This window comes from Coloeus monedula (assembly GCF_965178545.1).
Source record: "Coloeus monedula genome assembly, chromosome: 1".
Classification (NCBI taxonomy): Eukaryota; Metazoa; Chordata; class Aves; order Passeriformes; family Corvidae; genus Coloeus; species Coloeus monedula.
Window position 1 is genome coordinate 40,633,324 of NC_138781.1, and position 26,682 is coordinate 40,660,005.

General features: G+C 38.5%; 1 protein-coding gene across 1 annotated transcript; it reads right to left on the reverse strand.

Moving 5' to 3' along the window:
- Nucleotides 1-1,405: 1,405 nt before the first annotated feature.
- AZI2 (5-azacytidine induced 2) lies at nucleotides 1,406-24,098 on the reverse strand. The gene is made up of 8 exons (XM_082278605.1): nucleotides 23,875-24,098; nucleotides 15,355-15,584; nucleotides 12,785-12,910; nucleotides 12,381-12,480; nucleotides 10,544-10,692; nucleotides 8,231-8,292; nucleotides 4,860-4,975; nucleotides 1,406-2,103 (listed from the first exon to the last, which is right to left on the reverse strand). The coding sequence occupies exons 2-8, from the start codon at nucleotides 15,577-15,579 to the stop codon at nucleotides 1,715-1,717; spliced, it is 1,167 nt and encodes a 388-aa protein (XP_082134731.1). The 5' UTR covers nucleotides 15,580-15,584; nucleotides 23,875-24,098; the 3' UTR covers nucleotides 1,406-1,714.
- Nucleotides 24,099-26,682: the final 2,584 nt, after the last annotated feature.

Consider the following 26,682-nt stretch of genomic DNA (forward strand, 5'->3'; position numbering starts at 1 on the left):
TGTTCATTGGTCAGAATAAATTCCAGGATCTGACACCATTTCCATTAATCACAGACAAGCCAGTATACGTGAGCAAGATAATAGAAAGATAAAAACAATATCTGGTGAATGGGAAACATTATTTATGTATGCTGTTTGTACTATAGGAGAAGATACCTGGAAGGCATTTTTTTGCCTTTGATAGACAAAGCGAAAGATGGGCTCTGTCTGAAGTACTTACTGTGCAGGGAAGAGTGTCTGGAACCACACAGGTCACGTAGCACCCTTGTAACACTTCTACAGCCCATCATTACTATGGTTGTGCTACAGTCAAAGCTTCCCCATGTATTTGCAAGCAATCTTAAGATAATTTGCTACTAAACAGCTGTGAAATTAATTTTTATTACTTTGAGCTGGATCTGTGAAGCTGGATACTTCACCCACCCACACATCTGTAAATGGCATATTCAGTATTAAGTATCTTCCCACCCATTACAAGTTAGGTATCGTGGATCTAAAATACAAAGCATTTTTCTTCAACTTTTTGAGCAGTCAAGCAGTCAAGACATTTCACTCCACTCTGTTGTATTAAGCCAGATACAAAGCAGAGAATTTTACAAAAAAAAAAAAAAAAAAAAAAAAAAAAAAGGCATAAATTATATGTGTCTAGAAACAGTTCACAGCCTTAAGAGGAAAAAAAAAAAAAAAAAAAGAAAAAGTAGTGCCTAGACACCCATAATCTATAAAGCAGATAGCTGGAATTCTAGTAGCTCTGGTTCTCAATGGCATACTAAAGACACTACAAAAATACTTCTTTTTGTATATCAACAATGCAACAACACCAAGTCTAATTAAATTAAGGCTTTGTTTCCTTAACAAAAGAAAAGTTAGTAGCCTTCACCACCACACAAATAGAGAGTCAGAGTTGTGGTGCTGTGCAAAGGAGGCACAGTATGGAAAACTGCACTGTGAGCAGGCTGGGTATGTGACAGCACCACCGTGCAGTTTCATCAGCTTCCTTCAGCAGGAACTGAGGGAAACCAGCTGAACCTCCAGGATTCACAGTGTTCAGCAGCCATTACTTACGGTCCTTCACAATTCATAATCAAGCTCCAAACGGGGCAATCTAAACAGGATTGCCTAGGGGAGAATTTTGTCTTGCCACTCTCTCATATAAATCAAGGTTGAAAAAAAATTTATAAAAAAATTCTCACCTTTCTTGGTTAAAAATTACAGAAAAATGCATTTCCAAACCAGAGGAATCAAAGCTAATTGAAAGGAGGAAGAAGAGAGAATCCAATTCTTCGTATTATGTCTTATTCTGAAAAAGAACACTGTCAAAATAAAAGCTCAGAGCTGGTACAAGTTCTAACACTGGATACCAAGTATTTTCTTGGTAACATACAAATAGCAAACAAATACAGAATTGGATTATTTTGTTTTATTCCACAAACTCACTTTTCAGTGTAACCTTTTGCAAATGTATGTCATTTGCAGTACAAGACTATCTACTCCCCATGTGAGATTTCTTTGTATTTACATAATACCAGCATAGCTTTAACATCAAGGAACTTGCTTCTGGTTTACAGCAGAGGAAGACTAGGCTTTCTGATTTGGAACTAGAATCAAAAATAAAGAACATTTCAAGCAATTTGTTTTCTCTCCTTAAAAGTTCAAGCATTAAGGTGCCTATTCAGAATCACTCCAAAAAAGCCTCAATTCATTCAAAAAATTGTTAACTCTTGTGCAGACAGTTTTGATTACACTGATCCAGGTAATCTGCTGGACAGTTTAACAAAATTGGATTATTTTTCATTTCCCAAAACATATTCTCATTGGGCTTTGGAGGACTTGGGAATACCCAGGAATTATCTTCCAGAGAGCTCTTTCCATAAGAATGGTGTTCCTGAAACATTTTGCCATCAGCTGGAATTGGTCTCTCATCTGTCCATGCTTGTAGGATCACCCTTTCTGATGGGACATGGGTATCTCTCAGCAGAGGGGGAGACACAGCGTTGCCAAGGGCTTTATCATTTTGTGAGAGGTTTTTATAAACTACCCCAGATGTCAAATTCAGCTTTGAAATGTCCAAGTCAACACATTGCACTGGTGCAGTAGAGGCAGCTGAAGGAAGAAGATAGAAAAAGATTTTAAAATTACATTATCTAATGCATTTTTCATGTACTCCAAATGTACTACAGTCTAGCAGGGATGTTAAACACAGTTTCTTCAAGCCACAAGTTTCCAGACCATATTCAGTAACTACTTGAAACCTACAAACAAATACTACCCTCACCAGATTCAAGATGAACCCGAAATCCTGAAATCACAGTGTCTAAAATATACCCAACTCCAAGGGTATCTCCCAACTCCCATTTCAACATAGATAAACTGATGGATCTTTCTGACCAGACTGGAAGGAATGCTGAAACAGAGACCATTTTCACATGCTTGGAGAAATCAGCCAGGTGCAGAACAGTGAATGCTGCTTCCTACTCTACCAATTAATTTAACAAGTTGTGTTTTCGTGCCACCCAGAACCTGAATTCTCGCTGTCCATGAAGCAGTAAAAGGGAAACACATGGTGTTCACAGGTTCTCTGTGCTCCACTATTGTCTGACTTCCAGAAGTAAAGCAAGAGACTGCACTGTTCAGCCATCTGAAATTGCAAGGGAGTTTTAAACTGTTAGGAAGGAGGAGATTTTGAAACAGAACAGCATCTACCTGAAATGGAAGAGCTGTACCTTCCACACCCATCTGAACAGACTGCCAAATACAAGCAGGTAATTTTGTTTTGTAGTGATAATGTACATAAACATGTAATGAGAGTAGATTAATGCTTCCTGCAGTTAAACTCACATCTTACATAGAGTTTTCTAGAGTAGCTGTTATCTTGAGCGTGAATTGCAATTTTTAACTTTAGTTCTTATGGGACAGAAGAACAAGCTGGTCTCTTGGTCAAAGAATACAACTTCTGTTTGTCACAATAAATTAAAATTTGTGGATGGCAGCCAAAACCATTTTCCAATAGCATGGGCATCATGTCTGAAAGACATGCTAAGGCACTGGATTTGGCCTCTTTGTGCTGGCAGGTGTAAAAAGCAATTTGAGGCCTACAGACCTTTGGAAGTTCAAGAAAAATTGAATCCACTGAAAATAGATTGAAAATGTACAAAAGAAAACCAAAACAAAAAGACACCCCCCGCCGCCTCCCCCAAAAGAACCCCAAAACCAAACCAAAAAAACAACCACCCCACAGACACACACATTTGTGGAAAATGCCTCCATACATAACAAATAAGTAGAATTCACATGTTAACTGATACTGTTCATGTCCCACACAGAATAATGAACACGTGTTCTGCAGACTTAATGCACCTCTACCAACGGCAGCTGGTTTGTAGATGCTAAAACAGCCAGTACTACCGGTATAGGAAGTGGAAGGTTTCAGTCAATGCTACCCATATTTTACATAAGTCAAGATTTGTCTATAAATATAAGCACAAATATATCTGTACTGCATTCATAAGTGTGGCTGATGACCACCATCAGACCTGTCCACTCTCACATACTTCTGAAAAATTACTGAAGAAAGTCTACAGATGAAAAGGCCTTGTTTCCTGACCAATCAAGAATACCTTCTATGGCTGTGGACAAACAACTGCGTAAGAACTGCAGAAAGTGAGACTCCTCACCAAGGAGAAGAGAAAAATGAATAGTTGTGTAGTGGCAAGACAGGTAACTCCAAATTAAAAATAAGGACATAAGACGCTATATGGTCACATCAAACCGTGGCAGATTTAAGATTATTTAGACTCATTCAGTTCCCAGTGTCTCTGCTGAAGTTATTTGAAAAACACATTTTAGGACTTTAGAAACACAGACTCGCCTGGTAACAATATGGCCAAGTCTACAAAATGTGTTGATAGTTTGTATCAGCCAAGTACCACAGACAAAGTGATCATTAGTCACTGCTGACCACAAAAGCAGGGACTGCTCGGGAGGTGAATCCTGTCGTTACCTCACTGAGCTGTTTAGAAACAAAATGTCTTGATCTGGTAATGGACAGGGACATCAGAGACTGTCACCAATACACTGTAACCAAGTTCCCTGTCTTCCACTGGTATTTTGAGCACAGTAAAGACCACAATTGAAGGGAGCAGAAAGCAAAGGAAATTAACTCTTTACCACTGTTTGACTGATAGTCTAGCATTTGGCTTGAGAGAAACATATGTGTGAAACAGAAGAACTGTCTGATGAACTGCTCACAGAAATTTTAAATATTTCATGTGAAAAATATTTAACCCTTAAAATTATTTAAGGCAGTTTTGCTTCCCCAGTATTCTGACATTCAGAAAATGTCACACTGTGTAGCATTTTGCTAGAAAAGGCAACTTTTCTGAACACAACATAAAGAAATACAGAACCATAAGGGAATTTCAGTCTTTTAAAGTCTGATTTTAAAATGTTGCCAATTTAATACTTCATATATTCTGTACTGGGAAAATAAGACTGCATTTGCAAAAAGATTTTTTCCCCCCTCATATGAAGTAGTTGTGGTAAAAGGTCAAATACGGGTAAACTTAACACCTCAGCCTTGTGCACATAAGCAACACTTGACTGAGAAAAAAGCCACAAGGGGAACAGAATACAGTACTGAAGAAAAAACACATCAGCAACACCTTTATGTGTGAAGTTGACCAGTATGAGACAGAAGCAAAAGCACAAAATGGGTAAGCTGGAACCATAGTACAGTCTAGCTGATCAACTTCAATTGATGAGATTCTGATGAGATATGATAGCTAGTTTATTTTTAAAATGCTACAGCTTGAATCAAAGGTTTGTATTTGTAAGGTCTGTTACTGCAAACACTGACTTGCCTTTCTTGGCTCCTGTTGGGTCTCTTTTCAGTTTTCGTAGGACCTCAGCTTGCTTGTCAGCCACTACACGCAAATTAGACATTTCTCTCTTCAGGTCCCAATATGCTTGTTGCACACTTCAAAACAAAAATTTATTACAAGTTAAGGATTGCTGCCTCTAAAGCAGCCTATTAACATGCTTGTCAAGTGTTAACTGTTAATAAATTGTTCTTGCCTGACACACATTGCAAATTTCGTTAGAGTACCATAACTCTAAATGGGCTAAACAGTACTGAGAATTACCTTAAACGATGGACCTCTGAATATTTTATTTAATTCTTACCTATTACAATATACAATGCATTATATATTGACATACTAGGTAAGAAGAATAATTTCAACTCCCCAAAGGAAAGAAATACGAAGCATACTTTTCCATTTCAGTATCTGAAACTAATCTTCCGATAAAATTAGTCATCTCAAAGGAATACCTTAAATAAAGTGACACCAAGGTTATAAAAGAGGCAGAGTTGTAACTCTGAATACCTTTCAATAAATGACCACACACCCCAACAGATATTATAAGCCTAATAATATCGGCTGATTGTAATTTTAAATAATCAAAAATCAGTATTTACACCATCCACTGAATTCAGACTAAATACCCAAGACCCAAACTGAGTATAAACACAGAGTCCAAACTAAAATATAAAACACACTGTTTCATATTCAAGTCATCCAATTTAATGTTAATACACTGCCTTATCAGACAGTGTAAAAAATAGTGATCCAAATCATTCTCTAAGACAGCATAATGAGAAACATATTTAGCAATAGCAGCACTGCTCCAATACTGATGTTTCAGGTTTATAACTGGTAAGAAAATTAAGAACAAAAAAAAAAAAAAAGAGAGAAGTCAGCATTACCATATGTTTCTTGGTAAAATTTCTAGCAGGCTCACCAGCTATCACATTTATGTTGATTAATAATTAACTTAGTGTTAAAAGACATAAGGATGTAGTTACTTCAACTTAAACATGAAATCAATGATTTAATGCTTTTTTAATGCTTAACATTCTACCAAAACATTTATTGAGGACAAATATAGTGGATGAGAGTTTCCAGAATATATTCTTCCTTACTACATTCACCTAAAAGGCATTTATTTGAAAACAGCTCAATATCGCAAGCTATTGAGATGAGTAAGAATTAATAAGCTTTTTAACTGTATGTAATGCTATCCTCCTAAAATAGCCATATAGGATCACTCCTGCATGAAATATATCAAGCACAGATGTGTTCCAAATCACTCTGAGAAGCAGCTATTATGCAAGTCAATGCTAAGACAGTTCCCTTAAAACAAAGAAATAAAAATTCTATGGACAGAAATACTTCCCCAGAATACAAACATCCAGATTCATAAACCTCTCTTAAAGAGCAGAGGAAGCTGATATTTTAATAGATAATGGATTAAGTGTCAGCAATTCTCACAGATAGAAAGTTAAAATTTTCAGAATTGGTATTTCAAGTTCAGCTAAACCTGTGGCCTTTGTACTGCAGTCTCCTTTGGGCTCTTTGAACTCTTAAGAGATGACAACTTAATTTTAAAGTTAATGTGGCTACCCTACCTCATTAATTCTCGTGTTTTGGTCTAAAAAATAAGATCTAAAACTTCAGTTATATCAAATCAGAACTGTCCAATATTTAACACAGAAGTGGTAAATATAAGCACAGCTCAGTGTCTGCCACCAGCCAGAAGGGAAGTGCTTGGATGAATTTTTTAAAGTGCATTTAGCACTTTTACAAGCATCTTGCAAAGGGCTGCAGGTACCAGAATTCCACTTAAATTACATGCAACAGATTTTAATTGTTTTTGTGAATACTGACCTAGAATCCCATTGCAAAGCCTAATTTTCAAGGAATTTGTAATTGAAAGCTAAGGATTCCCTGTGCTTGGAGGTTTATCCTATACTGCCTTCTAACATGCAATATGAACTTTCACCATGACAGCCCATCTAAATCTACAGCAAATTAGATTTGCACACTGAGAAAGTCAGATTTGCAGGCTGCTCACAAATATGAAATAACTACTTTCCAAAAAGTTAGCTATGTGCAAGTGCCTTCATTTCCCATAAAAAGCAGGATTGCTTGCTACAACAAATGTGTCTCATAGTACGTTTTTCAAGTGTTTTTCCCAAAGATTTTTGGATAGGCTTACTATTTATTACACATTCACTATTTATATTACAATAAACACCATACTGTACATATGCTATTTTAGATGGCTGCCACCTGAGCACTGCTTTGTGGAATAAATCTGCTCTGATCAATGATCATTTGATCAAGTGATCAGTTTGATCAGTGATCAAACAATCAAAGACGTCACTGCTGAGTCTTGAGAGAACACCTTTTATCAGGCGTGTAAGACTGACTGCAAAGTTCCAGGAGAAAGCACAGGAATAAGTATCCAGTCAAGGTGAAAGGACCAAGTGTGATTTGTGTGTAGGGTGTGCATTATTATAATCACTGCAACAGGGAATATACGAAGGGAAGGATCTGTGTGTTCTCTTTCAGTGGCTGATCTCCCTTCCCGTCTCTTCAACGCCCAAGGAAGCGCCAAGGCCCGCTGCACTAAAGCCTGGCATTGTGAAGGGTCGCTCTTCCCCCTGGTGGAAGATGGTGTAAGTGCTCCACCAGGCATTACTGGCTGTACGAGACACAGCGCGTCATTTCCACAAGATCTGGGGAACTCCCATGCATCCATGAACAGCTCTTTTCCATCAAGAATTGACAGATACAGATACCTTCTAATACAGCACGCACAGTCAAGGCGGGGTAATATCGGAGTTTATATCGTAAGCATAATTATTATTAAAATGGGTGCAAAATGAGAAAAAATGCTTTCTGGTATTTTAGCATTTTTCTGGACAACTGCTATTTCTTTTTGAATAGGCCACGCAATGTCTCTCCAATATTAAAAAAAAGTCCTCTAGTAGGAACATTACTGCACCACACTAACAAAGAATGTATGTTCCAGGGATTTGCAAACACAGAAATCTCTCCATACACAGAATGAAGATATTCCAGAGCCAGCTTGAGACTTGATACTTCATCTACCACCTCCTCCAGTCAACTAATTATTAAAAAATCTTATTTTTAAATCCAAGTTAATTAAATTTTCATTTTCTGTACAACAATCTGGAGATACAAATGTTCATTATCATCATCCCAAACTACAAACATGACAAAAAAATTTACAATGACCTTGCTAAATAAGTATACCTAGACTTTGAAATAAATTATGTAACTTGAAATAACACGCCTAAAGAGTCTGCAAGAATAATTTACTTGCTCAAATAACTGTCCCTCAGTAAACAGAAAATATTTCATACCTCGGGATGTCTTGCCTTTGAAGGTGGTCTCCATGTAATGTATTTTCCTCTTGAGCCTGGTCCTGCGTAACAGAATGAAGGGAAGACAGAGAATAAATGGACATGATTTCAGATCTCCTACCTCAAAAAATGGCAGTGAAACTCCAAGTTCCCTAATACTGAAATTCACAAGTAAAGTAGTCTTCATTTGTGTTAGCTGCAGTGGGTTTCAAAGGGGAAATAAAGACTTCTACTAAGAATTTCCACTTAAAAATGCTTAAACTACCTACTTATACAAAGGCATTGCTCAGCCACCTCCATACTCTTTTTTAAAACAGCTGAACTCTCAGAATTTGAGACTGATTACTTTTTTAAATGGACATCAAAAGTCTTGAGTCTCAATTTTTGCTTTTTAAACAGTCTTTTTTTTTTTGGTTCTTTCCCTATCACAGTATATAAAGATCTTTAAATTAAAGCAAACTGTTCCAGTATAGATTTACTTCCACAGGTTACTTTTATGACAGAACATAATTTATCCCTTCAGTCTGAAAGACTACTTTAAAACTGCACATACAGGCAGCCTCACTGAATTTACCAGGGCTATTTAACAAACCAAACATTGGGCTCACTTTGTTAGTCATATTCCTATTAGACTGTCATTTGTGATGAGCTCCCTCCCTGTCATATCCCTTATTTTCTTTTGCAAAAATGTTTTCATTATTTTCATTATTACTTATTTCCATTACATGTTGGCTAAACTAACTAATGTAATGAAAATAAGTAATAATGAAAATACCAGCTGAGTTGAAATAATGCTGATTTGTCATTGCCCTTTGATCACACTTGACTGTATTTCACCTGATGGATTTTTTTTCCTCCTGAACTTTCTCACCATCCCCCATCAAAGATTCAAATTCATAGTTGAAAAAGAAGTTGCACTGTATTACCCCACATTTGAAAATGTGCACTTTTTATTTCCTATATTAAGTAGTTACCAGGACCAAGAAGAAATTATATTAAAGACCAACAAAAAAAACGACAAAAAAAAGCCTAACAAAAACCCCCAAAACAAAACAAAAAGCTGTTCCCTGTATTTGTTCTGTGCAACAAAAGCTGCTGGCATAAATACTATTTAAACAGTATCACGTGTAGTGTTTCTTACAACTGCTATTTTAGTCTGTTCTCTCTGACATCATTCACTCTCACAATATAATCTGCAATCCTCAATTATTTATGCAGCCGTTACTCTGTTCTAGAGTTACCCAAAGACACCAGAACTGCACAAGTTACAGCAAGCCTTCAGATTTTACAAGTTACTGAAAGCACCTGAAAGAGTTCCAGACACAAGTGAACCAACCAACAGTAGGGGAAGTTAACTAAACACCTCAAGTGCTTTATCCCCACCTAGTGGAAAAAACGCAGACTCACTCAAATGTGGTGTGACTCAAGATTACATAATCATCATTATTAATGACCATAAGGAATCTGCCTCCTCAAACAATCACATTTAAATGTTTTACATTCACTGTGTAACTTCAATGTGACTGCAGAGTCCTAGAGACTGGCACTGTACATTTCATCAAAGGTAAGATGGAAAGCAGTAAGAATGCAATAGACAATAACCTACTCCTTTTTGTTACTGTTATCTTAATTTTCTTTCTGAGATCCTAACAACATCCAGGCTACAAAATGTGTCCCTCAAAACAGCAATCTGCCACAGAAATGGCAGGGAAGGCTGCCAAAAGAGGTACTTTCCTGACAAGCTTCATGCAACTACCCTAAAGAAAAGCGTTGGACCTCCATAAACAAAGTTCATGACATCTTTTAACGTTAACATCACATTGTTGCTTTAAAAAAAAAAAAAAAAAAAAAAAAATAGAGACTAGCTTTTGCCCAAACTTTCTTAGTAGTCCAGCTTATATAGAACACTTCAGTGGCTACTTATAAGAAATCATAAAGCTTTATTTTCTGTTGTTATATGGGTAATGACTGGGAAATCTCACCTAATCATAGAATATCTCAAGTTGGAAGGGACTCCTAAGGATTAAGTTCAACTCCCTGCTCATTGCAGGACTGCCTCAAACTAAACTTTGTAATTAAGAGCATCACCCAGACACTGAGTAAACAGGCTTGATGCCAGGAACACTTCCCTGAGGAGCCTGTTCCTATTTCCAAGAAAAATGACAGTCCATAAAAATATTTAAGGTCAATTTTACCAAGTTACTACTCTTTCACTCAATTGTATACTTCGTGTTTTTGTTAACACTTGATTTTGATTGATCATGGGATTTAAAATAAACCATTAATACAAAAATTCCTTAAAAATTAAGGTACCTTCTGCTTGGAATTTTGCAACTCCTTCCTGAGACTGTTGCACTCTTCCTTGAGTTTTTCTAGATCCTGTTCCAGACTATGCACTTTTAGGTCACTGTTCAGCTTCTCTAACTCCCAGTTAGCCTGAGTACAACTCAGACTTTTCATCACTGTAAAGAAGACAAGCAAGACAATCAGATTCCAATCTCAGTCCAAGGAATGTAACTCAAAATGCAAGACTCTCCTCAACCAGCCCATGCCCTACAGAAACATCATATTCTGAAGAAACTGGAGTCTGTGGCAACAGGGAACTGTAACACTGGTAGAGCTGTTGGCAGAGGTGGTCTATTTTCTGGGTTTAAATCATGGAGCCCTACTTTCTAGGAATGCACTGGAGACTTGACACAGGGAAAGAGGAAGTACCAGCATAAAAAGGCATTGGAAATAGAAAAGTCAGTTCATGGCAAAGACACATCATATATGCCAACTTGCATACTTCTTACATGCTTTGAAAACATGAGCCTTTTTGCCCTCAGATTTGTATTGTTAAGTTTTCCCCAAGTTGAATATCAAGAAGTTCCAAACAGAACAACAAAAGATACAATCAAAACAAGAGGGGAAAGCATAAAAGTTACACAAATCTTACTATACCGAAGCAATTCACACGGTAACCTGATGCTACCATCAGATCAGTAGCACACTAGTGAGACAGCAAGACAAGAAAGAACATGAAAGGACGAAAACTCACAAGTCTTCAACTTGTGGGTACGCTTATTTCCGGATCTAATAGTTTAGACAAGCTTAAGTTACACTGATTCTTTTTTTTTAAACAAGGTACTCAGAGTCCACTTATGAGTAAAACTGAGTTACGAATAAGGATTGAAATCACCACATTTTCAGAGCTCTCCTTATAGACTCTGTAATTTTTACCTCCTTAAACCATGAGGTGCTCAACAGTGATACACTAGCACTACCTGCAGTTTGTTCTAGGTTTAAACATTTGTGCAATTGAAGTAGTGCATTACATGCTTAAGGTCCTCTTGGAAAGTAATCCAATTCAAGCACAGCCATACTTACAAGTGCCTTTCAAATGACTGCACTTGTACAGACACTGAAGTCAGTCCATTTCTCTAACTTTATACAGATGGCATTTTTTTGTTCTCTACTCTTGTAACTAAATTAATCAAGGTTTTTTTTTCTTCCATGGTGTTTTGTTTTACACATCTATTACATACGGAGCATTCTTTACAACTGCAGTAATAGAAACTGGATTTGGGCTTTTGGAATTGCCAGGATATACTGTTTCTTTCTCCTTCCTCTTTTCACCAGGCTCTCTACAACCAGCATCTTTCTATCTTTTCTCATTTCCCAGCTGTCTGACTGTTGGCGACTGCAGCTATTGCTATACAACATCCTCTTGTATTTGTCAAATCCCAACAGCAAAATAGACAAAGCAATATACTGGACCTCTGCAGGTGCCAGAGGAAGTGGGATTGACTGAATGATCTTTATACTTGAACAAGCCCCTGCGCTGCTCTGAGGAAAAGGTGGTGGGATCCAGAGATGTACAAGACACAGCCTATAAACTGTCAGGTGGTGCCCATTTCTCAAATTAGTATATCACCTACAGTGGAAGAACACAACAGCCTCAGATCTTTACCATGAAGCTCCTCAATTATGATTACCTAACATGCGCATCACCATTCACAAGAATGAAGACAAGTTCAAAGTAGTCACTGCTGTTCGTGCCTCTCTTACCTTGCCCCTATATAGGGTTAAGCCTCTTCATGTCCAAAGATCACAATGTAACCATTAGGGCTCCTAAATGTCCCATAAGATTAAGTAACCAAATGCATACCTTGCTGAGTTTCCACTTCAGTTCTCAGTTGTAACAGCTCTACCTCTTTAGACTGCAACTGTTCGTTCAAGGTTTTCAAGGATTCTGCACTTTCTTTCACCTATTTTCAAAAGGGAAAAACCCCAACCCAAAATAAGGGGTGAAGCATTTTTCTATCATGTGTGACAATTCAGTATTTTAGAACAAAAACAACAGCAAAAAAAATTGCTTTGACTTTTTTTAGCATTATTCTAGCCCAGTACTAAAATTGAAGTACTTACAGGAAGTATTGTCATGTACTTTAAAAGAGTGATAAAACCAACATCACAGATCTTTAGTATATAAAATTCATTCCACAGTAAACATGTACTAACTATCCAGTACTGATAAAGCATGCATTGAAGTCATTACTTAAGAGGGCACACCATTTTTTCCAGTTTGCTTTTCAGATGATCTCGGTCGATGCAGGCCTCTCGATAGGCTTGGTAGGCCTTATTGACTTGTTCCCGCCCAACTGAGCTGCACTCCTCTTCCAGCCGGGAGCCAAGCACCTGAACGTTTAACACACAGGAGAAATTATAAGTTTTGTATGCTATGCTGAGAACTGCAACATCTTAAAAAGGCAATGGTACAGCCTGCAATATTAATCTAACAGCTTTTCCTTTTTTTCCCAGTTTAGATAATAAACTAATCAAATACACTGATATGGGCCTAAGTTTTTTACTGAAGTGCAACAAAGGCTGTCTACAAATTTTGAAATCTCTAACAATATTTAATGCTCACTAATTTATAGAATCATAGAGTGGTTTGAGTTGGAAGAAGATATTTAAAAGCTCATCTAGTCCAACCCCCCTGCCATGGACAGAGACACTTTCCAGTGGACTGCTATGAGTTCATTCCTATGAGTACTTAAAACCACTCCTAAGTCATGATTACTCACACTGATAATCCCTTAATCATATTTTTTCCAGGTTCTGAAAAAATGTAAACTGCTTTTTGAAAAAGGAGTTTTAAGCAAGTAAATACATAACATATAGAAAGTTCAAAGGAAAACAAACATAATTTCTTAAATGCCTCATAATGTAAATAAAGATTTTTTCAGTGTATTTATGTAAGAAAAGCCAAAGCAGAATTATTTTACAAATAACTATTAACTTTCAGATCACCACCATCTCACTGCCTGCTATGGCAAAAGACAAGCAAGGCAGAGTAAGCACTACCAACTGGATTGCTAGAAAAAAGGGGAACAGAGTTAAAATATATTCAGTGTTTTTAGTAAGACAGAAAGAAAAGAAGTCTTACATCAAATTACACCCATTCATATAAAAAGTTATTGCTTTAATTATTGCATTTTCCTTTTTATTCTTTTTATCCTGCACACTTCCTTTAAACACATTCAGTGTACCTCTTGTAGATATTCACAACAGATTTGCACATATTTTCTTAAAAATAAGGAGTCACACAAAAAAATTACTAAAACAAAACATTGACACTCATATATCTACCTTAAAAATCTCCTCTTTTAAGTGTTTGCTTGAAAGTATGGGAAAACAAGCCACAAAGATAGGAAGCTCCTGCCCTTTGCTTTTTTGTATTGACTCTCAAAAGTACATGTACGACCTTTTAAGTTTTGTCCTTTATATTTTTCTGGAAGTTTCCATGCATGTTGAAATTGAAAACTCCAAAGGGCTAACTCCCCATATATTTTTTAAGCATACAGGAACATTAGCTATTAACAAAGACTGAAAGTCAGTAAGAGTCTGGGCCTTCTCAATACCCCTCCCTCATAGAAATATTTTTACGGTATTCACATACTAAAATGTTTTCTCTACAGAAAACAGAGTATGGTCTTCAAGAGAATTAAGCTGAACCAGGCCAAACCAAAAGACACAAAGCAAAAGGAATTGTCAAGGTCAAATCCTGTTTCTTGTGATTTTGAGTAACCACATAAAAGATGTTATACTCAGCATGGTTCAGAGAATATTAGGTCTAAAGCTCTATTCCTAATCCCAACATCCCCCCAGACCTTTTATAAAGAAAGTCCGGAGATAGTTTTGCTTTTTGAGAAAAAGTCAATCTTATCTTCACCAAGAATTCCTGAGTGTTTCAAAGCTGTGCCAAGTGTGACTCAAGTTCTTCATTCCAATGCCACAAAATAGTACACATTTGGAAAGGTTTTAAGAGTCAGTAGCACACAGTTAGGAGTAATTCCTAAAAAGTGTCTCAGCTCTAACACCAGGATCTTTCTTTGTATCTTATACAAGAAGGCAATCTATCAAAGTCAAGAACTTCTGCAGTACAAAGACACTCGGTACTGGAAAATGAATATATGTTTAATGACAGCATTCCTTACTTGGAGAGAAAAACCCGTGCCCTGGTCGATTTTTAGCTTTAATGAACTTTACTAGTTCATGGCCATGAGAAACTGCCTATAAAACAAATTCCAAGATTCATTTGCATCAAAAGTCAGCCAGCCATCATCTCTGTCGAGCATTGCAACTTTGTGTTTCACTCTTGAGGCTGCGGTTAGCTAGCTGGATAGGTCTCAGCAACCAGTTTTTCCTTAGCATTTTGGTATGCTGAGCCCAAGAGAGTCTTTTGATAAACAGTTCCTGGATTCTGATAATGTACAAGCTTTGCACCTCACTGTTCAACAATACTGTGTCACATGTGCCCAAGCTAATAAACACCATAAAGAGGCACCCAAACTACAGTGACAAATTCTATGCAGCTACACATCTGTCTGAATCAAAGCCACTGTCTTTGCATTGCATCATATACATGCCCAGTGAGAATCAAAAATCCCAGTATGACACAACTACACTACCAGAGGAACAAAATGCATTTCACTTAAACAAATAAAATGATTTACAAAAACATTTTAATACGGAAATTATTTTAAATGTGTATTTTGAATCCTTAACCTTCTCTGCCATCCAGCCAGGAGCAAAAAAGAAGCTGCTACCAGAAACTGGTACATCAACTATTTTCTTACCTTCTCTTCTAAAATTCTCACTTTTTTTTTTAGGAAGGAGTTCTCCTTCTCTGTCTCCTTTAGTCGTTTCTTGATATCTTCATAGGCAGTGACAAGTGCAAAGTGTGAGGCAACAGACTCATCTCCACTATACGATGGAACAGGAACATCGCTGTCTCTCTTGTGAGCATTGTCTGCTTTTTCATGGTTCAAAATACAGATGTCATCCTCTACCAACTCCTCCATGACAGCTGTTGAAAAGACAGATATAAGTGCTAAGTTTTCACAAAGACAAATTCATCAAGAGTCTGAAAACCTTCCAAAATAATACTGCAGGGTGTTTCTGCCTAAGTATGACAAGACAAGACTGAAAAATTAGGAAGTATCTTAATACTGGAGAAAAATCTCAAAATCCATTTTACATTGAAAATACACCATTTAGAAAAGACATGTTTCACTGTATAAAAATATTTTGAGTGCCTATCAGATTTATGAACCCTCAAATTCATTTTTATTAAGTTTTAACACCAGCGTAGAATTTGGCTGGTACCAACCATCTGAACTCCAAAGGAATATTAATATTGTATCAGAATTTTTGCAAGCCAGCACTGAGCAGTAAAAGAGAGTATAGTTCCAGCAAATCAACTAACTACTGTGGTTCCTGAGCACAAGTGCCAACGTTCCTTCATTTCTGAACGCAAACACTTACATTTTTCCCAAGCTTTAAAATGGAATCTTGAAGTACACTTGCATTTGTCCTTAAAGAGCTACATGAGTAGCTATTCCTTCCTTGGTCACAGTAGAAAATCTCCTTCTGAACAACAATTACAGTAATTTTTTGACTGAAAATATGATGAGAATGAAAACATGCTCAGTAACATGACTTGCCTCAATATGCGTGGAGAAAACTGACAATAATCCAACCATTAGTAAAGTGTCACTCTATACCAGGCAGTTCCACCTGAGTGACAAATCCAAAGTAAATGTTACACTGATTTTTTGTTATAACCTACATCATTTAGGCACAGCAAAATATTAAATAAAAAATACCATCTTAAAGAAGTATTTATGTATTTTCTTGAGCACCAGGTCTCAAGGGAAAACCCCCAGAAGCATTTTCCTTAGAGTTACTAGTTACCAGAAACAAGTTTTGGGGTTTTATTCAGAAACAAGACTTAACCCCCAAAACTCAAAACCAACCAACCAGAAAAAGAAACATCTCATTTCATTATGAACATCAAGATTCCTTGCATTTCTATGCAATACTAAGGAATGCTACACAGTGCCGGATAATACTGGCCCCTTTAAACAAACTACTGATGTGGCTTCTACGAAAAGCAGACTTTTATTTTTTCCCCTTCAACAAATCCTTAGGTTCCTGATGATTACCTAATGAACCAACAGAAATGCTGGAATCAAAGACCTGACCATAATGAAGACAGTTTTTTGTACTGCAGGAAAAACTTCAACAGAAAACCAACCTGATCGGCAGAACTTTACAGGAAAGGCAGGCATTAGTGCAGAAAAAATCCATGGCCACAATTGCTTCTTCTACTGTGTATTTGCTATTTGAATTCAAACTAGACTTCCATTTGTTTATAGATTATAAGAAGAAAAGGCCTAGAGCTTGTACATATGGTTAAATTTCTCTCACCATGCTGGAAAGCTTACAGAGTACAGCTACTGCTGAACAATGGTGCTGTTATCGCATTTGTCTCAATTTGCTCCAAGCCTGTTAGACAACATGATAAAAAACTGTGACAGCTCATTTGTACTAAATAAGACACCAGTGGAGTTTCAACAAGGAAAAAAAAAGAGAACACTACAAACCAAAGCTGAACTTGTTTTAATGGTTATGTTCAGAAGGTGAATAGTTGCCTTGTACATTGTTTGATGCATTCTGACAAAAAAAGTAGCCTAAGCTTCCCTTGCTTGTTGTTCTGCCTTGAATATTCTGTGATTTCAGTGATATTTAAGTAGAAAGAGCCCTGCAAAAAAGGTTCACTTCCTTTTCATTGTAAGAACAGTATCACTCCATGCACAAGGTGACCTTGACCAAAAGCACCACATCATTCAAACTGCATTAACTGACTGAAGGAATTGCTCATTTTGTCTTCCAAGATGAGCATAACATACCAGCTTATCCTCCCCCATTTCACCAAAGGCCCTGCAAGTCTTGTCACCCATCTCATCAAATTCCCAAGAGCTTGCCCTCTCAAGGCAACACCTCTTCTCTGAACACTTGACTCAAATGTTGTTAAAGAAGTGTCACAGTTTATCATTATCTCTCGAAGAAAGCAGCAGATTTGTGACCTTGTACATAAAATAGATCTTTGTCCCCATGCTTTCCTATAGCTCCTAAAGTGAGCATCATACGTTCCCTATTTCTTGCACACATCACTTCTACCAGGAGATGGCAATATGGGAAAACAGGAGACAACATCAGAAGACCATATTTATTCTGCATTTTGTTAACTAAAAGTGCCTTTATGAGCTTCCAAGAGAGAAACTTACCTTCCAAATAAGACTCAGCATACACAAATACTATTTTATAAATTCAAACACACACCTAACCTGCACCTCCTAATGTTAGTTACTCTAACATTTTTTTACTAGAAAGATGTGATTTAGTTTATAGGATTATTCAACTCAGGTTTTCTGATGCTGCTCTCTAAGTAATCTAATAATCTGGAGATTATTTAGAAGAGAAGCATGTAAATCCACATAATTCAAAGGGACTTTGCATGCTTTTCTAAATTTCTACACCCAAGGTAACAGTTCAGAAAATTCAATATACATGGTTTTGACTAACTGTATTGCATACTAAGTAATGACAAGCTGCCATTGAACAGTTCAACATCAGCAGTACTATAAAGGCCATGGTGAAATGCACAGCTCACACAGCTTTTTTTTGCTGTCAGGATAGACAGAAACCCTTAGTATAGAAAAAGGTGATATGTAAGAAATCCCTGACTACAGCTGTAGTCTTTAATTTCACTCAAGGACAGGAATCAAAATTTAGATTCTCCAGTATTATATTGCTCATTTAAAAAATATGAACTGAGAGCAACAATCAAAGAAGTGTTTTGGTTATTACACAAGTTACACTCGAATCTGGCAGAATGCCAGAAGGGCTTGCAGGATGGTTCACCAAGCACAGCCACAGAGTTCTGCCCTGTTTTAATCTGTTTGACTTCTCCTAACTCAAAGCCACACTTTGCAGTATGCACTGCTGCAAATCCCCCGGAGCTGTCACTCTGAAGAACCTGAGTGAATTTTGATCTCTCTGGAGCTGCAATTCATGAGATAATTTGTCCTACAGTAACCAGTTGAAGTGAAAGATTTCTCACTAAAATATCTGCAGTAATATACTGACAAGTTAACGTCTATGAATACAATTTACGTCCATCTTGGCCTCCTTAAGGAAAGCTTTACAATCCCATTTACCACACATCCCATCCCAAGAAAGGCCTCCCTAATACTTTTTACTCCTTTTACTTCAGCACAGTAGTTAAATACTTTGCCTGTGATAAATGTATTGCATTTATGCTTTAGAATGATTTGCACACAAAACAGCCTGCTTAAAAGGACTTTAATGTTCATGTCCAAAAATAAATGCATTAAATGAGTACCAGTAGTACAGTTTGTATTAAATAACTAATGTTTAACAGCAAACAAACAACCCAACCTGAATACACTGTTGACAGGACACAGTATTAAGTTCTAGCAGGACTAATTATGTTTCCTGTTTATAAATATATGAGTTTGAAGAGGTGGCACCACTTAAGTTTTCTTTCACAGAATGTAAAGAAAATAAGAGTTTACAGGAACCACTTCTATTGCTCAACACAGGTTACAGAACAGCTTTGATTTAATACAATAAATATCTTGAGAAAAAGAATGTTTTCCCATATCTTACTAATGCTTGGCAGAAACATAGTTTTTCTCTTCATAGAGCTTTATGAATACTAATCATTAACACCATGGGAGGCAGTTAAATATAAAACACATTCTACATACAAGGAACATGGGATGCAGAGGCTCTAATAGCAAACAGACCACTGCACAAACAGACCTCTGTAGTTTGAAATGCTAATCTTGTTCTCGCATCAGAAGGAGAGATAATAAAAGCAGGATTACATTAAATTTTTCCCAGTATGAAGCAGATTCCCATTTTAGCCTAACTGTTGATTTGAAAGAGAACAAAACAGTTTTCAAAATATTTCCAAATGTCAAATGCAAATAATTTCAAGATGGTTGTTTTCCTGTCTACCTTCCAGACTCGAGGGGTTTGACTTCATAATGGTAGTATGAATAGTTTCCAGCTGTTAATAACAACAGCATAATTTTTGTACTGATTTATCTTGCCTGACATAGAAGGGTATACATATATGCACACTGACATTAAAAAATCCCTTTAAATTCAAGAATTGCCTTTGAACTACAGGAATCCTGAGTGAGCATGTTGCAGCCCTCACCTTAATTTCAGAAAAGCTGTACTGAATTTTTTTCTTTTTTTAAAAGACACTTCAGCACAGCAAGGAATAATACAGAATTCCTGCAGCCAGCATCAAAAACTCCACATAGTACTTGGAGCATATGACATATGTTAAAACAAGCAAGACTTCCAGTCTCTTTAAGCATCCATCACTTTGCATCTCTCCTTCAGAAATCTTAGGCTGTCTTTGATTCCAGTTGTGAACAGATTGTTCTACAGAGACAGGCATCACTTTTTACACATACTTGCTCCATTTTTAAAGAAAAAAAATTTCACACACACACACATACACATCTCAGTAGCTGCTACTTTGGCTGCTGCTCATCCTTCCGTATGGACAAAGTCCACAGGCCCAGTGCACTTCCATAGAGTCCCTGCACACAGGGGCACGCCCCGGCCACGTATTTGGTGCTCTTTCACAAACACGTCAGTGCAGGAGCTGCATCCGACCTCCAGAGCACTTTCGTTTTGTTGCCTTCAGGAAATGGAAAGTCACTGTCTCCCAGCTCACACACCAGATCACTGTAGCCCATCTATCCTGAACATTTGGGAAAGCTACAGAAGGCAAGCAAAATCTCCTTAGGTACAACACGCAATTTTTTTCTATCCCAAGGTTTTTACAATAAATAATCTACTCTCACAAGAACTAGGAAAGCAATAAAAAGCCCATTTTATGACAACAGTGCTTGATAAATTTTACTTTCTCTGAACAGTGTCAGACTACAGTATCTCCACTGCTAATTTGCAAACCTTATGCATCCTCAATGTACCGCACTGAATCTGCCTTTCTGTGGATGCTACCACAATAATCACTTTTCCTGACAACTACCTGAAAAGGGGGAAAATAAAAACCCAGAAGTAGGAGTCAGTAAAATATTATCTTTTCAGCATCATATAATCCTGTTTATTAAATTATTACATTTAATGTTGAAACTAATTAGGAGCAGTACTGTCAAAGAAACGTAAGTAGGAGCTGGCTTTTGGCTGTTAAACATTTCTAGCACCAAATGTAAGTATCTTAAAAGGTTACTGAAAACCCCTTATTTTGGTGTTTATTCCTTCCCAGTTCAAAAGGTTTATAAAGAATAACTATTTCCAAAAGTTTAGAGGATTTGTTTTGGATTTTTTTTTCATATCTCATTTTGCGAGCCAAACAGCAGGTCCTACCTCCCAGTCATAAGTTTCCTTCTATTCAATTAAACTGCCAGATTAATTAACATTCAATAAGTTCACAAGTTCAGTGAAAAGCCTTATGTAATTGCATTAACTTTTAATTCAACTGGAAATGTGCCTCACCTGTTACAGCTACTGGAAGGAAAATGAGTCTTAGGAATGGTCCTTGGTCACCCTGCAACTCACCAACACAAGATCTGCAGGCTTCCAAGACAAAACTGGACAGGGTGTCAGCAAATCTCATCCAGGCCCCCCTTTTACAAAAAAGGTTGGACCAGATGATCTTCCCAGGTCCTTCTCAACTTAGGCTGTCTTCTAAAATTCTGTACTCAGATTTATATTGCAATATTTCAGACAAACCTGGTCATTTGAACATAAGTTCCACTTAGCAGCTTCTAAGTGGATGACTTTGAATGTTCAAGCCACTTATGCTTCACTTACCCTCTCAAATTTAATTTCTTCTCCCCAAATGTCCCGTCAAATTTTAGTTGCATCTACGATTTCATTGTAGAATCATGTAAATTAGTTAATTAATGCAATTATAGTATAAACATTTAGCAAAAACATAAGACTGATTCCAAAGTGAACAATGGATAATGCACACAGGTATGGAGTCTCCTTCAGCAGAACTCCCCCCTGACTCCTACCAAGCTGGTTCCTATCCTGACCCTTGTGTTAATCCTATCATCACCATCTTAGCAAACTGGATCTCATTATCACTGTTTTATTCAATATGGACTGTCAGACTTCTTCTGTCTAGAAAATCCCTGTGAAAGAATGAAAACATATATCAAAAGGTAAACCCACACTGCATTTTATCATGTTTCCTTCTACATGTTCTTTTTTTCTTCAAATTCTGTTCTAAAGAAGCCAGATAAGGATAACATGTGAGTGACATGGGAGTTTCCATATTCCTAAGTGGGCAACCCACATTGAACATTTTATAGTCACAGTGCACAATCTCCATTTCAATGCATCTATTGAAATAATACAAACAAATGTTACTGGATTTGCAACTCTATGCAAACGCTATGATTTTCCAATGCTGTGAGATGAAATTATTCTATTTCTCTGCCCTGAGTACACTAAGTACAGTTCGTTCATATATTTGACTGATAATTTTCACACTTTCTTCACCTTTTGAGTGTCACATAGAGCTATATTGAAAACCAAAGTAGCATACTTGCTGAAATTTAGGCAATCTTAAAACTGTCTCTAATTTATTACCCATTTTTGCTGCACAAAGATGTCACTTCACCCTCTTTGCTCTTTTGAAAAACTTTTTACTATTTAATTTTCATTGTAAAGCATAACATAGCTAGTACTCGGGCAATGGTCACCTCACACTTTTCTAAACTGCAAACGCAGCAAACAAGGTTCTGAAAAATTACCAACTTTAGCATAAAAAAATGTTTTTTGGGGGTGAGGAGGTGGCTAAACCCTTCTTATAATCTGATCTAGAGTTTAATCAACCAGTGTTTTCTGCCTTCTGACTTCACTGACAGTTTAGATGAAAAAACTGTGCTTAAAATTTGAGGCAGTATCATCTACTTAAGGTATTGGGCAATTACCTGAAACACTTCTAACGATAGTCCTATTAACAAACAGGAATTATTCAAAGAACAAAAAGTAGTCATAATCTTAGATTTCTTTTGGTTTCTACAGTAATTCTAGTAGAATTGCTAAGATTCTTAAATAGATGTGAGCACAGGTAACTTGGATTATTATTAGCAGCAGAATCTGATCATACACCACTATCCAGGAAATTACATGTTTCCCATAGTCCATAACAACATTTCCCAGAAAAATGTCTCAGAAGAGAAACTGATGTTTGGAGCCCAGAGCAGACTTAACTGTCCTGACAATAATTCTCCCCTACCTCCTCTTTTTCCAGAGTCTGCTTCCAGCACACTGACTTTACTGCATACACACAGTGTAAGACAGTGGGAAAATTAAAAGATTCCTTAAGAAACAAAAAGCTCCTAAAAGCACTCACTGGAACAGCTGACACACACTCTCACTTCTAAGTTGCTAGGGGACCAATTTATTTAAGGAGATATAGGTATTTTCCCTACCAGGTGAAACAGCAGGTTTTAAATATGTAATTTCTTAAAAGCTGAAAGCACCACTAGTGATGCTCATCACAATGTTCCTCTGCACTCCCTTCTTCCAAACTAACATGGCCTGCAGGACCTGTATTCCTGTCTGCTCCAATATGCCATCATGTTTCTGTTTTCACCCCCATAGTCCTACTTTATTCATTTCATTTGCCAGATTCCCCCTGTACCAAGGCACAAACTGCAGCTCCAAGAGGCCACCCAGTTTTTCAGCTTGATTAGGGGCAGCTTTGTAACTAGTCTGACAACCTGCCTGAGGCCCAACCCCAGCTTGGTAGCGGTACCTGTAAGCCTTGCTCACCGCCCTCCCACGGGATGACCCCTTTATTCCGGCCAAGTGTGACTGGGTAAGACAGGCAGGGACACGGCACAAGACCGACAGCCTGCTCCTTCTGAAACTCAGGAAGTTCCACTTCAACATGAGGAAGAACTTTATACGAGAGAGGCAGAGCACTGGAACAGGCTGACCAGGGAGGGCGTGGAGTCTCCCTCTCTGGAGTCATTCAAAGCCCACCTGCACGCGTTCCTGCATCACCTGTAACCTGCTCGAGGTGACCCTGTCTTGGTAGCGGGACTGGATGATCTCCCTTCCAATCCTAACAATTCTGGGATTATACGAGGATCACTTTATGTTAAGAAGAGAAACTAAAGACCAGGCTCTTTACCCACGGAGAGCCGCTCCTCTTCCACGGGGCACGAAGCCCCCTAGCACCCCGGGAGAGCCCCCCCGTTCCCCTCCGCGCCAGCACCAACCTGTCCGGGCCCCGCTCGGCCGGGCGGGTCAGCGGCGGGCGCTCAGCTCGGCGGGGAGGCAGCGCCGCCCCTCGCGGTCTCCGCTCGGGCCCCCTCGGGCGCCCATCGCCCCCGCCCCGCCGGCCCGGCCGCGGCTTCGGCCTTCGCCACCGCAGGGAATTCCCGGGGCTCGGCACCGCCCCCGCCGCCTCCGAGGAAGTCAACAAACGCCGGTCTCGGTCCCCGCCAACGGGCGCGCCCCGCTCCCGGAAGGAGAGAGGCGGCGCCGCCGCCTGACCGGGAAGGGAGGAGGGAGGGCGGACTGCAAATCCCGGCGTGCAAGCGGGCCGACGCTGGCCGAGCCGAGCACCACGGGAAGCGCGGCCGAGGGCTGGCTCCGCCCGGCCGTAGATGGGGCTGCTGCCGCCCCCAGCGGCCTGGAAGCTGCTCAAGGTCGGCGTTCCCACTTGTAACCATCTCACAGCACCACAGGATTGTTAGCGATGGAAGGGACCTCTAGAGATCGTCCAGGCCAAGCCGCCTGCCAAGACAGGGTCACCTCGAACAGGTGCTACATTCACGCGTCCAGGTGGATTTGGAATGCCTTCAGAGAGGGAGGCTCCACGACCTCCCTGGTCAGCCTGTTCCAGTGCTCCGCCCCGTCAGTGTAAAAAAGTCCTTCCTCACATTGAGATGAAACTTCCTGTGTTTTAGTTTATGGCCATGGCTCCCTGTCCTGTCTCTGGGCACCACCAGAAAGACTCTGGCACCATCCTCTTGGCACCCACATTTAAGATATTGATATGCACTAATGAGATCCCTCTCAGTTGTCTCTTCTCTAGACTAAACAGGCCCAGCTCCCACAGTCTCTGCTTTTAAGAGAAGTGTTCCAAACCCCTGATCATCTCTCCAGTAGCTCCTTGGCTTTCTTGTACTGAGGAACCCAGAACTGGGCACGGCACTCCACTCTCCTCTGACAAGGGTACAGCTATGCTCCCTGTCAGCGCCCCGCCCACTCTTCCAGCACCACTGGGCGTCGCCACAACGAGGCAGCAACTAAAACCCCACTTTTCTCCCTTTCCTGAGGCTCATTGCACTCCCTGCCATCATTCAAAGTAAGACTTTAGCAAAGCAATAAAGATCAGGGACTTTTAGTGGGAGCTGCCCCCAGCTTGCTCCAAGTACTCCTCAGCAAAGGAGCCCACCCAATTCACACGCTTCAAACTATTCCCAGCTTCTTGAGAAGTTACACCTGCACACAGCTGAAGAGCTAGTGAGACATGGTGTAACATTTTACATCACTTTACATTCATACTCTTTTAAAAAGTTTTTCTCCCCCACAAGCCAGAGGTAGAGGTGAAAGGCAGTGGATACTCTACTGCTACAGCGGGGTGAAAGATCATCGCATGTAACCTCATCTGCCAAAATCACAGCTTTTGTTCCTCAGCCAAGGTCGAAACGAAGCAAGAATAAATCTAAATTGCAGATCAGGACCTCTGTTACAGGGAATAAAAGCAAGCTGATTCAACAAGTCTAATGTAGATCTACAGGGGAGAGCAGCTGTGCTGTTCAAGACTAATTTAAAACTAAGAGGAGTTTCCTTTCCGGCTAAAAAAACAAGCAGTTTGCTTTTATGTTCTGAGAGTTCTTCAGCCAAGTCCCAAAAGGCTTTTGGCAACTGTGCCACAAAGTCAGCTGGAGCAAGGGAAGTGTACTAATGTGCCAAACTGATCTATATATGGAAAAATGCTGCAATATTGTGTACTCCTTAAATACTAAAAGACCAAATGGAAACAGGACCCCTGCTGTGGGTAGGGAATTGTTATTTGGACAAGAATCTAATTTAAAAACCAAAACCACAAGTTCTCCATTAATCATGCACACAGACCTCAAAACAACTTTTTACAAAGTTTGTAGCATACTACCATTACTAAGATTTTCACCAGAAGTTTATGTTACATGTAAACTGCTTTTTATTTTATGAGCCAAAGTAGTACAATGCTGTTTTCCACTGTATTTCTTCCCAAGAGCAGTGCCCTTCAGCTGAAGGGCAAAAAAATACTATTTCCAAGTTAACACCTCAATGTAACAGTTTATATGACATGGATGCAAACGTGTTTGCATGCTATTAAGTTACAGAACAGAGGTCTTACTGCATAAATTAGCATTGATTCGAAATAGGGCCATTATGAAATCCAGAAGGTAAGAACATAAGGATTTGGGCTATCAAATATGCCCACTATTTTTGTGGATAGCATCCACAGACTAATTATCACATTTATTTTTAATCATGTAATCTTTTTCCCATTAAAATACACAGTTGGCATTCTATCTACAGAACAGTTAAACAAAAAATAGTCCCAAACAATGGCCAGTATTGTAAAACCTGGTGCTACACATTTAAAACCAGCTTAAAGACAGTCATATCAAAATTAATGTCAGAATTTTCCCATAGTAGAGGGTCTGGTTTTGTTTGTCTTTTTCTTGAAATGTTGAATATTTAGGTGGACAACAGCTCATCATGTCAGTTATCTTTCCAGAAGGAAACAGATACTTTGATTTCTGAAGAGATAAAAATGAATTTATTATCATCCCATTTGTACAGAAAGTACTAGAAGAGGTTATGGATTAAAAAGCTAATTAGAAAGTGTAAAAACATACACAGTACAGCTGCATATGGGCATGCATTGTTCTGTTGAACAACTATGGAATAAAAAAAAAAAAATATTGAAACATACCATTAGATTGACAGATTTCTCCTGCAACCATCATGTTGCTACATAGCTGTTTATAAGCTGTCCAGCCTAGAGCTTGGAAGCAACCAAGAAT

What these genes read in the sequence shown, in the direction of transcription:
- AZI2 (XM_082278605.1), bottom strand. Translation starts at nt 15,579, where the DNA reads ATGGAGGAGTTGGTAGAGGATGACATCTGTATTTTGAACCATGAAAAA. An exon ending in AAAGCAAACTGGAAAAAATG is followed by an intron (nt 12,481 to 12,784) that starts GTGTGCCCTCTT and finishes TTTTGAAAATAG; the next exon opens with GTGAAAGAAAGTGCAGAATC. An exon ending in CCCAACAGGAGCCAAGAAAG is followed by an intron (nt 2,104 to 4,859) that starts GCAAGTCAGTGT and finishes TTCTTCCTTCAG; the next exon opens with CTGCCTCTACTGCACCAGTG.